General features: G+C 40.7%; 2 protein-coding genes across 2 annotated transcripts; one reads left to right on the forward strand and one right to left on the reverse strand.

The window, feature by feature from the left end:
• Window positions 1–1,114: 1,114 nt before the first annotated feature.
• LOC117543774 (protein LSM14 homolog B-B-like) lies at window positions 1,115–4,017 on the forward strand. Its single transcript, XM_034212332.1, is given in 9 exon segments — window positions 1,115–1,315; window positions 1,464–1,627; window positions 1,723–1,852; window positions 1,985–1,998; window positions 2,000–2,159; window positions 2,256–2,333; window positions 3,003–3,143; window positions 3,239–3,359; window positions 3,439–4,017. Coding segments are annotated over 9 exon segments (1,095 nt in total). The 5' UTR covers window positions 1,115–1,188; the 3' UTR covers window positions 3,599–4,017.
• Window positions 3,922–11,582, reverse strand: cdh27 (cadherin 27). The gene is made up of 17 exons (XM_034212214.1): window positions 11,562–11,582; window positions 10,996–11,118; window positions 10,625–10,774; window positions 9,498–9,639; window positions 9,239–9,405; window positions 8,715–8,846; window positions 7,966–8,148; window positions 7,512–7,807; window positions 7,291–7,433; window positions 5,632–5,856; window positions 5,331–5,552; window positions 5,113–5,234; window positions 4,919–5,026; window positions 4,665–4,736; window positions 4,555–4,595; window positions 4,417–4,519; window positions 3,922–4,327 (listed from the first exon to the last, which is right to left on the reverse strand). The coding sequence occupies exons 1-17, from the start codon at window positions 11,580–11,582 to the stop codon at window positions 4,121–4,123; spliced, it is 2,457 nt and encodes an 818-aa protein (XP_034068105.1). The 3' UTR covers window positions 3,922–4,120.
• Between the last annotated feature and the right edge of the window lie 339 nt (window positions 11,583–11,921).

The following is an 11,921-nucleotide window of genomic DNA, read 5'->3' on the forward strand; positions in this document are numbered from 1 at the left end:
GCCTTCACGATAGCTATTCTGTTTCAGAATTGCACCGTGTGACTATTGGGAGAAGGATATCGGGGTTTACGACAAGCCAAAACACCTAATTTTAGAGTTTACTCACTCTTGATGCGCTGAGCAAGATGGCTGCAGTGTTTTGGCCAACAAGTGAAGTAGCTGTTGTAAAGAGGCGTTTGAGGGCGCCCCACCCTCCTCCAAGAGAGGAAATAGCCTATTGTACAATGCTGTCAGCAGTCATGGGACTTACGCTGACGTATAGATAAATGCAATGCAAATAAAGTGTGTTTTTCTTTCTTTCATTTACGTGTTAAAATGTGAATCACAATGTAATTTATAAAATATGTTAGACATGTTGCAGTTCTAAATGACAACCTTCCTATAAAATCCTTTTATAGCTGTGAGGAATTTTGCATGACAAATAAACTGTTAAATTGTTGGCTACTTTTCAGATAATAATGCAAATGTGAAACATAACCCAAAGGGCAATGCAATTTGATAGCCTATATGACAAATACTATGGACATGTAAAGAAAGGGATATTTATTAAACTACAACAGGAAATAGAATAGCTCAAATTTAATATTCAATTTCTTATTCAGTTACATTTCTAACATGTAATCAGGCTATTCTATAATGATCTTGAGCAGTGCACAAATAAATAAATTTAATAACAATAATAATAAGAAGAAGAAAACATAGATTTATAATAATGAATCGGTTTATTTGAAATGTTCTCTTTTAACAATGGATGACATTTACTCCAAACATATTGTTACGTGCAAGTCACATGGTACAGATGTAAACCATAAACGAATTGCTCATAGTTGTGTCTTCAATGTAGTAATATAAATTAACATTAGTGTAACTGTTTATGCATTTGTGCTTATCATGCCAATAGGGTGTGCAGTTTTTCTAAGGCTATAAACTACGCAGACTCGCTTCACACTTACGTCTTGATTACTTATTGTGGTGTACGCCGTGTGGCTAAAGAAACGAACCCATTTTTACGCACAGGTGCATGGGCCATCAGCAAAGAGGTGCGTGCGTCACTGGCAATCTTATAAAGCGCACAGGTGCCTGCTAATTGCGGACACAGCTGATTAGATCTTGTCTGATGGTGTCGTGGTTTAATGTTCTGTGATTGAGAGGCTGCTTTTCACTTAGAAACACATTTTTGCTGCAAAGATGAGCTCCGGAGGAGGAACCCCATATATTGGCAGTCAAATAAGTTTGATATCCAAAGCGCATATACGGTATGAGGGGATATTGTCTTCTGTCGACACTGATCGGTCCACGGTTGCGCTAGCCAAAGGTAAGTACAGAGGCCTACACGACATGTGGTTTTAGTCTTCGATAATTATCTCTGCACAACTTAATGCATAATGACTTTGTTCATGTTTGTAGACTTGACATTATATTGGAGGTAAACCAAACTTTTGTCCAACTTTATATCCGAACAGTTAGATCCTATGGGACAGAGGACCGGCGCGCAGATAGACCAGTGCCACCCAAAGATGAAATGTATGAATACATAATCTTCAGAGGAAGTGACATTAAAGATATCACTGTGTCCGAGCCTCCAAAACAACACCATGGACTGCCTCGGGACCCTGCTATTGTACAGGTGAGTGGCTCTGAGAAACTCAATTTCAAATGAGTATATTCATTTATAATGCAAGTTGAAAAAAGTTGTACTATGTCTATACATTCTTTTTGTAGTCATCCATGGGCAGCTCTTTGGCTGTGTATCATCCCAGGTGGAGTTCATACAGAGACATGATGCCCACCTACAACCAGCTGGCTGCTACGTCTCTACTGAACCAGCAGTACAGTGCAGCACTAGGCCTAGGTACAATAGATTTTTTTTTTTTTTATATTTTAGACATTTGTTAGAGATTTATGCAATCATAGGGGCTGTTTCTCACATGTATCAGCAGTTAATCAAGCCCCACCATGTTTGTTCCTGCTCCTTATGTACCAGGACTCCATGGCATCCCCAGCCAGAAGAGCTCCCATGGTGGAGCAGGCTGTTCAGACCGTGCCTTTGGATGGGGCGGCCCAGAAAAAAGGAAAGGCTTCTACCCAGCCACAGGACAAACAGCCTGTTCGACCAACACAGCGCTCTGCCGAGGTTCAGAAGGAGAACGTACCCACCAGTAAGCAACCACTTGAGGAATACATAATCAGTTTTTTTTTTGCATTACTTCCATTTTAAAGAAAAAGTTCCAAACATTACATTTTTACATCCTTAGGTCGGACACCATCTCAGCCAAGTGCAGCCAAGGTTGAAGACCAAGTTGCTGAGAACCAGAAACAAAGGCAAAAACAAGGTACCAACATTTGAAATGCACACACTGTTATGTCTGGCCAAATGGCAATCTTTGTTTTGAGTTAGAAAGAATTATCGGAGAATGGAAGAACGGCAAGACAAATGAGGATTGAATACAAGGTCTCCGTCCTCACCCACCAGTGTATCCATGGAACTCCTCACCCCTCATACTTCCTTGCGGACCTCTCGCTCCAGCAATACCAACTTCCTCAAACCCCCCAGGACCAAGCTCCGTATTATGGGAGACCAGGCCTTCTGCTCAGCTGCTCCCATACTGTGGAATGCTCTCCCCGACCACATGAGAGCACCACATACCGTGGAGGCTTTAAAAAAAGGCCTCAAACCCCATCTGTTCAATAGAGCCTTTTCGTAGGCTGTTATCTTGTTTATTACTACCCTTTTATTTATTGTTACTGCTTTTTATTCATTCTACCGTGTTGTGTACTGTTTTTATTTTTGTTCCATGCTAAATGCGTGTAGCACTTGGGATCTGAACTCAGATATGAAGTGCGTTATAAATTAAACCCATTATTATAAATGTCAAATTATGCTCACCTGTCTGTTAGAATTATATCAAAGACTATATGAACCTGTTCTAAATGGTTACTCAACCAGTTTTACAAATATCTTTGTGGGTTTTCTTCTTGAACTTTCTGTTGCTTGTGTGCAGGCAACCGGAGGTCTAGGAACCGAAGCAGAGGCCAACTTCTGGTGAAAAACTCGAAGGCCACCACCTTGCAGTTTGATTCTGATTTTGATTTTGAAACTGCAAATGCTCAGTTTAAAGATGATCTCAAGAAGGATGTTGTGGGTAAGGTTATTTCAAATTATACAAGTCAAATTACTTTCAGTGCACATGTCAAATATTTCAATGTGTGTTATTTGCATTTTGTTTAATTTCTGCAGTCGAAAAGGTGGATGCCGAGGATAACCTGGATGTGCAGGAGGAAGAGGACACTCAAGGAGAAAAGTACTACGACAAAGCCAAATGCTTCTTTGACAACATCTCTTCAGACCTTAAGCCCAGGTGATTATCTAACTTCTGCTGTTTTTACCTGAGGCGTTTGGCATGCTCAACAATATATATTTTCTTTGTGCATTTTCAGGAGAACCACCTGGGCGGAGGAGAAGAAAATGAACATAGAAACATTTGGAGTTCCAGGCCGCTTACTGAGAGGCAGAGGAGGCAGAGGACGCAGAGGACGCAGCGGGCAGAGCACCACTAAGCAGAGACCCCTCCCAAAAGTTGGCAGTGGGAGGTTGTAAATGCGTTTCGTTTTTCCTTTTGTTAACATTTACTGTAAATATTGTAGTTTTCTACTTATTTAAAAAGTACCTCCCTTTTTCCTCTATTTGAAACTAAGATTTATTTTCTTAATCCCAAATGAGCATTCAGGGAATTTTGTAATTTAAAGTTTTATTATATGAAATGGGAGCAATTTATTTTTACACAGCAGCTACATGCTAGAAGCAAATGTATTAATTGTTAGGTAGTCTGGTAGAATGCAATGTGGAATTGTCTTTTCAGCAGGCACATAATTTGGTTTTTGATTTCTGTCTACTTGACTGACCAAATGTAACTCCAAATGTATTTTTGGAGAACAGCTGTACTTTATTTTCATCCTGTAAAAAGAAAACTGTGGAGGACTTTGTAACAGTTGCTAATAAATAACATATGATTAACAGAATGGATTTCCTCTCTGATGTGAATTGGCAAAAGCATTCAGTGACAAAATGTACCCTTTTTTTAATTTCACCCCTCAACAAAAAAATATAAAACATAAAAGCTCAGTTTTGTATATGTGGTGGCTTGCAAATGGAGGCCAGTTGCTTGAACTTGGGGCCCAAGTTGTTGAGTGCTTTCTGGTATGAATCCTTGTCAGGAAGGATGATGTTCTCCAGCTCTGAGAGCACGTCAAAGTCGCCCTCCTCTGCATAAACGTGAGGCTCATAGTCCAGCAGGTCAGCCTCTTTCCCCTGGAGAGAGGAGAGCCGCTAAAGGAGTGAAAACATTTAAATAAATATAATGTTTGGCACCTTTTTTTTCTGCAAAGTAGACGTGATTCTGAAAGTGCACTGCCCACCTGATGAAGCAGGGCTTGGAGAGCTGCATGGAAGTTCATTGTGCTCGTTTCCTCACGCTGTACGAAAAGGTTCACATAAATATCAATTTTCTTCAGCGGCTGCCTTAACGTAACAATGAGCACAAACCAAACTATTACCTGATGGGTGTGATGTTGGCCATTAGAGAGCTCCAAGATGTCTGAGAATGGAGACGGAATTAATATTTGAATGTCCGGATTATAATTATCTTTAAATGGGTGCATATTACCTGGCTCCAGTTCTCGTTGTATGGATGGGACATATCTTCTAAGTGTTCGTAGATGAAATTTTGCTCCATTTCCTGTTGATGTAAATGATGGGAACAACTGTGATGCAGAGCTTAACTAAGTTACAATACGTCCACATTTTCAAAGAGAAGGGTTCATTTTACAAGCCATGTTTCTATGTATGTATGAGAACCTGTAAAAAAGCAACTTTGTCAATCCCTCTACAAACCTGCAGATCACACACATGTTTCGTCACCTTGGAAAAATTGCTGTGTTTTATCCCATGATGCTGACCTCCCCAATTAGATGGGTCACTGTGGGTCTCCTCAGTAAACCGTGCCACTATATCGTCCGGTACGACTACCTTGAAAGAGGGTAAACGTACTGATATTAGCAAAACATTTAGATCAAAATCACTTGTTTTATCTGCAAGTTTTTTTCAGTACGGACCTTGCAGTCTGTTCCTGGATTCTCAATGTTTGATGGCAGGAGGGTGGCTCCAGAGGAATCACTGGGCTCCAGAGGGACGAACTCTTTTCTGCAGGTCATGAACACTGCCATTAGAAGCAGACCTGTCAGCGAGACAGAGACGACAAGATTCAACCTGTATTCAGAAATGTAACAATACATTTTACAGTGATGCAAACTAAAGGAATTTGGTATCTTACACATGATCAAAAGTAGTGAGGCGAACACTATGGCCAGAGCCCCGGGAGCAGCTGTTGTGGCAGTGCTTCGGGGGTCTCTGCAGTTTGGCGTCACACTGCAGTCACACACTGTCACACTGAGGTTGTACACGGCAAACTGTCCCTGCATGTCAGAGATCTTCACATCAACTGTGTGTGGTCCGGAATAAACACCAGGCTCCTTCACCAGGCCGGCTGTGTACCCTGTGAGAAATAATCACACACAATTAAATAATATTTGTCTTTATATTTTACATATTTTACCACATATAACTAGTTCTACCATGTGAGGGATTCAGCTTCCATTTTCCTTTGACGTCACCCAGCAGTTCAAATGTGAAAGGCCCCGCGTAGGGATGATCATCCAGGTCAAAGGCTGAGATGTTGGTGCTGGAGGGGCCGTCGGACACACACACATCCACAAAGTCCACTGTTGGCTGAGGCACGTTGTCGTTCTGGTCAGTCACATGAATGTTCAAAGTGGCTGTGCCTGTCATGGGTGGCACTCCTATCCAACATAGAAACATAATGCAGTTATGCTAGCAACACTTTAAAGGTCCCATGTCATGGCCATTTCTTCTGATCATAATTCCATTGTTGAGGGAAACTAGAATAGATTTACATTGTTCAATGTTGCAAACTCACATTGGTTTCTCATACAGCAGCTCTGTATAGTATGTGTATTCCCTCTCTGTCCTAAATGTTGGAGCTCCTGGAGCGCCACAGTTTCCACTAGCAACCCCCCCCCCCCCTCCCCCCTCCCCCCTCCCCCCAGGGCGTCACAGTTTCGCCGCTGAGAGAGTATTTGGGCATGGGCACGTCACTGTACCCAGGAAGTAAAAGAGAAATCTCCAACGATGCGTTCTGGGGAAGCATAGACAGGTCTTTTCTGTGTTAGAGTTTTACTCGCTACAGGGTGTACTTTGAGAGTTTGTGACTCTGCAGACCGTTTACATGCATACAAAGCTACATAACACACAAGGGGACGGGTAATAACCGGAAAAGCATGACATGGGACCTTTAAGGCTGTACTTCCAGCTGAATACTATCATCATGCATGCTAACACACACACACTGATGTTGCAGACATGTTTATGCTCAGCAGGTATGATCAAACCATTTTCACTGTCTTAGATTTGCAGGATAGAATGAAAACATTTGCTAATTGACCTTTTTCACTGAAGATGATTTTTTCTTTGGAAGGTTACTGTGACATGACCAGGAAACATCTAAGCAATGACCTGGTCTAATTCTCTAATGCTGAAGAAAGGTACTATGATTCTTTCCTTTTTCTTATCTCCTCAAACACAGCGTACTCTCGACCGTCCTTTACAGAAATGAAAAAGATAATGTTGTCGCATAATTCCATGCCTTGACATTCACATCTGCTGTTGCATAATTCATAGCCTTGTGAACGTTCATTTGGATTTTACTTCACGCCTTCACTTGACCTAATGACGTCTGCCATTAAGGGAGAATAAAATAAATAAGAATCTTGACTATTTAACCACATCCCAGAAGTAGGGTGTGTGCTTGCTCACTTTCATAAACACAAAGAATAACAAAGGTTGGGTATAGCTGGTATTTGGGCAGAAAACTAATATATTGGACGGATAGAATTGATGACCTGATGGTGGTGCTAGAGTTATCCTGAGGTGAGGCTTGAATGTGTGTCAAATTTCATGAAAAACTACAAATGTATACCTCATATGATCACCGAAGTTTCCAGGGTTAATAATCTGGGAAACATAAAGGTCAGTACCAAATTGTGTTCAAAATCCATTGAGATATTTCACAGATGGAGTGAAAAGTCAGGGGCCACTAACGCCAGCCCCAGAGACACAAATAGTGTCACAAAGCAGTGAGGATTTAAATCAAATATATATTTGTTCATTTAAATACGGTTTGTGTCAGTGCCAGTCAGCATCAATTTGAGTTGTACCATCATCCAAGGCATGCAGTAAGATGGTGTAGAAGCCGTCGCTGACATGAGGAGATTCTCTATCTGGTGTCCCGACTGTCGTGATGTCTCCTGTTTGAGGATCCACCGTCACCCAGCCAGCAGGATCGCTTCCTACCTTGTACCTGTGGACAAATACGACTTGCTTTAGTGAAAGAGCTCCCAGATAAGCTAAAACATGTTGGATCGAACGTCCCACTTACACAAAATCTCTTGAGTCAGGATCCACGGCGGTCACTTTCTCCACCCACGTCCCGATGGGTGCGTTTTCCTCCAACGCGACCTCTTTCACACTCACACTGAACACCGGGGGGTCGTTGACATCCTCCACTTCGATGCTAACTTTTACAGTGTCCGGCGGAGGAACGTCACCTTTACTGGTTTCAACTTTCCAGAGGCCCGATGGCGGCCTCTCCTTCACTTTACAGGAGAAATATGGCGCCTCATTTTCCACTGAGATGGTCAACTCCCTCAGGGCCTCCTCCTCAAAGTCTAACGGCTGAATCATACAATACATACAATACATTGTCATTAGAGACACACAAGGACAAACATGGCTGATGTAAAGGTACAGTAATAATACACATTACACCTAATTACACACCAGACTACAGATGTGTCACTGTAATGTAAAGTATGCAGCTGAGCAGCTCTCACCTTTACAACCGTCAGGATCCCATCGTTGGTGTCCGGGTCTGTTTCTATTTTGAAGTGCGCTCCCTCGTCGCCCTGAATGGTGTATTTAGCTCTCCATGCCGCGCTGTTTGGCGTGTCTTTGTCTGTCGTATGCAGCCGCAGAGGAGACGTACCGATTTCATGTTCTTTTACTTTCCCAGAGCCCTGTTGTATGATTCAAAAGGGCAGAGGTCAAGGGAAAGGAATCTGATATAGAGCATCTATTTATTTCCCGTATAGGAGTCGATGAGTGTAGATTATACTGTTGTTTATTACTAACAGAGCTGGAATGGCTTATTTTAAAGTGTAAAGTAAATTAGTTACTCTGTGTTTTTTTAATGTGAGTTGAATCAGTTGTATTTATTCCTAATAACCTATTTGAATATGTCTTATCACTTGTTTGTATCCTTTGTTTCTCTGGTTGTTTTTCTTTTTCATTCCAACTATGTTTAAAACAAAAATGTAAGTTACCATTGACAATTGTAATTGTTTCTTTTTCAGTTTCTTAACCTTCCTCAACGTTCTCCCTTATATCAATCATTGTAGAATTTCTTATACTCATTTCAGATCTAAACATAATCCTATTTTTAAATGGCAACACCAACATGCCATGTCTAACATGAATGGACATCAGCTTCATCATATGCATGTGTGTGTGAGTGTAAAGCACCAAGAACTGTGTGTTAATGTGTAATCATTGTTATGTCAACAAATAAAGAAAGGATGCTCACTGTTTGTCCGCTGATGGCTGGGAGGTGGTTGTTGCCGTCCTGGACGTGGATGATAACAGTGCTTGAGCTGGACAGACTGACTACGTCACCGTGGTCCTTGGCCTCCACCACCACTGTGAACATCTCAGCCACCTCAACACAAGCAAATCAAAAAGATATAATTAGATTTCTAAAATACAGAACTGGGCTACCATCCAGTCAGGGTCCATTTATCTTCTTTAATGGTAATTGTATTATCAAAAAGTGGCATTATCAGCACAATCAATAGTATATATATATATATATATATATATATATATATATATCATATCATCTTCAGATTTTAAAGAAGGTCAACTCACTCTGCTTCACATACAACAGGTGTGTTTTCAAACATAAGTTAAATGTTTTCAGACTGTAAACAGAAAAACAGCATATTCTGTGGCTATATATCATGTGTCACGTTGTACGATCCAGTGAAGACCCTGCAGAACAAGAACTGCTGCAATAAACGAACTTACAGCAAATAATGTACAGACACTTGCCTCATGATCCAAACACCCTTTGAAGGACATTGTCCCAGACTGAGAATCAATAGTGAACTCAGTGTCCGGATGGTTTGGAGACACAGACTTAATTTCATAGTGGAACGTTGAGTTTGGCGTCCCTCTCTCGTCTTTGTCGTAGGCTACCATAGTCTGAACATGGCAGCCTGTTGGGAAATGACAAAGCAAAGAAAGGGATGTACTTACCAGATATTGTGAGGAAACAAGAAAAGGCATATCACTTTACTATATCCTCTACCTTGTGTTGCGTCCTCATCAACGCTGATTTCAAACAGATCCCTCTGAAATCGAGGTGGGTTGTCGTTGATGTCTGATATTCCAATTTCAACTCCTAATTTGGTGTCAATCGACGAATCTGTCTTCATTGCCTCAAATCTCAGCTACAGATTGAAAGATGAGACTCAACATTAGTCATAATGTAAAGAAAACATGTGATTAAACGGTAAAAAGGTGTTATATGAGAAGAAGACATGATAATCTCAACTGAATTGCAGGTAAGGATCCTAAAAATATGTGTATTATCTTTGCGTTGTGTATTATTCTTGATTTCATACAAGATAACAGTAACATAACTTCCTACATATCCAAAATTTAACAATTTTTTAAGTTTTGAAAATGTAACTTACAATACAATACATTAAAAGGATGGAATTGATGTCTTGAAGTAGGGTTGAATGTTGATATCTATATTTATTCTATGGCTATATCACTCTATATCAGTACAGTATATTTGAAATATTTCCATTACTGTCAGCCAGCTCTCTCCTGAAGCCGTTATATCGTTTTATGCCTTTTTAAATTCCTTTTTTACCTCACAAAACACAGTAACGACTCATTTAGTTTGACCAGCAACCCCTGTATTCGTTGTGGTAAAATTACAGTTTTGGTCAATTGAAACTGTTGATCTCCCGGGTTTAGGTTCTTATCAGAAATAGCTGTCAGAATTGCTGAAAATATTGTAAGTATAACTATCCTCTGAACAGAATTCTTTAGGTGTGCCTTTCTTTTTGTTCTTCATACAAGCTCATTAAAAAAAACACCTAACTTTTCCTTTCCAAACTCTAATTGCTAGTAAAAAACCTTCCGCTGATTACATTATGCTTTGATTTTGGTCTGATTTTACTATAAAACAGCAGCAGAGACGAAACATAAACAAAACAGATGTTAAAAAAAGTGAATTCAAACTAATCGCTTAATTAGACACATTATCTAATACTAGTCTGAGCAATACAGAGTGTGTTTGGTCTTTTGAATACCAATAATTATGACAGACTGTGCATCCCTTATCAGTGTGTAGGCCTTTTTAGGTGATTTATAAGAAAGTGGTTGACTAGTTGTTACTTTATGTTGATATCTATGTCTAACCTTCAGCACTGTCTTCTCCTCGTAGTCCACGGCCCTGTTGACATACAAGGTGCCAGATTCTTTATCAATGGTGAGGACTCCCTTCGGCTTCTCGTCCATTCCTTCCCCATACAGATCAAACCTCACTTGATAGTCCCGATCAATAGTTATCTAAAACACATCACCAGACACTTTACGCTTGGCTTTGGGGAGCCTGAAACTTGTATTTGTCCAAGGAAAAAACATGACCTACATTTGGTTAGGAGCAATGAAAAATGAAAGCAAGTCCTAAGAGCTTTGCATACCAATGGTAAGATTCGTAACAGCAGTTATTAGAATTAATGGGTTTGTTGGCTAAAAGGTTTATTTCCTGACCAGTGGGGGTCTCTCACCTTTCCCAGCACATAAGGGAAGGGCCCGGGATGCCCCTCCTCTATGGTGAACGAGTTGATGATCCAAGACCTTCTGTGACGACTCAGCAGCTCTGAGCATGCTGCGCTCGACAAATAATACACCTGAAAGACTAAGAGCCAACCAAACCTGAAGTGCAGGGTACTCACAATGTACAACAGTATGCAAGGTATGATTTTGTTGAGGTTGGAGCTAATAGTTAATGCCTCCTGTACACCTGTAAATTAACCTCTGCTGCATAGTTGGTGAACCAGGTCCACAGAAGCAGCTACATCACATGGAAAATTGTACTTTGCACATTATGTTTGACAATAAAAAATAATTTGTACATCTTGTAAGAGACGGAAACACAGAACGCAGATGTGTAGAAAAGCAGAGTGATGAAACATTATATTTACTAACAACAAGTGACTAATTTCCATAGATAATAATGGAAATTATGCTGCCTCAAAATGACATTGTGTCGTACTTGCATTTCCAACACAAAGACAAAAAACAAGTGTAATTAAAATGAAATAAATTCAGAAAAGCCGGTGTTGCTACATACCAAGAAGAAGAAGCAGAGCATGATGCTTGTTCAGTTCAGCCGCCTGCAAGTGTTTGAGGACTGACTTTTATGAGTAGTACGAGAACCTGCCCACTCCTCTTTTCACGCCCACTGCGAGAACGTATAAATCACTGGTGTGTGTGTGTGTGTGTGTGTGTGTGTGTGTGTGTGTGGTGTGTGTGTGTGTGTGTGTGTGTGTGTGTGGTGTGCGTGTGTGTGTGTGTGTGTGTGTGTGTGTGTGTGTGCGTGCGTGCGTGCGTGTGTGTGTGTGTGTGTCAATATTTAATTACAACCCTCTACATTCCATTGTTTTCTCATGAGGTTTTCTTCAGAGTTATTGCAGGGACGGGACTTCCGAAA

This window comes from Gymnodraco acuticeps, unplaced genomic scaffold (genome assembly GCF_902827175.1).
Source record: "Gymnodraco acuticeps unplaced genomic scaffold, fGymAcu1.1, whole genome shotgun sequence".
Lineage (NCBI taxonomy): Eukaryota > Metazoa > Chordata > Actinopteri > Perciformes > Bathydraconidae > Gymnodraco > Gymnodraco acuticeps.

What these genes read in the sequence shown, in the direction of transcription:
- cdh27 (XM_034212214.1), bottom strand. Translation starts at nt 11,582, where the DNA reads ATGCTCTGCTTCTTCTTCTTG. An exon ending in GGATCCTGACGGTTGTAAAG is followed by an intron (nt 7,808 to 7,965) that starts GTGAGAGCTGCT and finishes TGTATGATTCAG; the next exon opens with CCGTTAGACTTTGAGGAGGA. An exon ending in GAAGCTGAATCCCTCACATG is followed by an intron (nt 5,553 to 5,631) that starts GTAGAACTAGTT and finishes TATTTCTCACAG; the next exon opens with GGTACACAGCCGGCCTGGTG.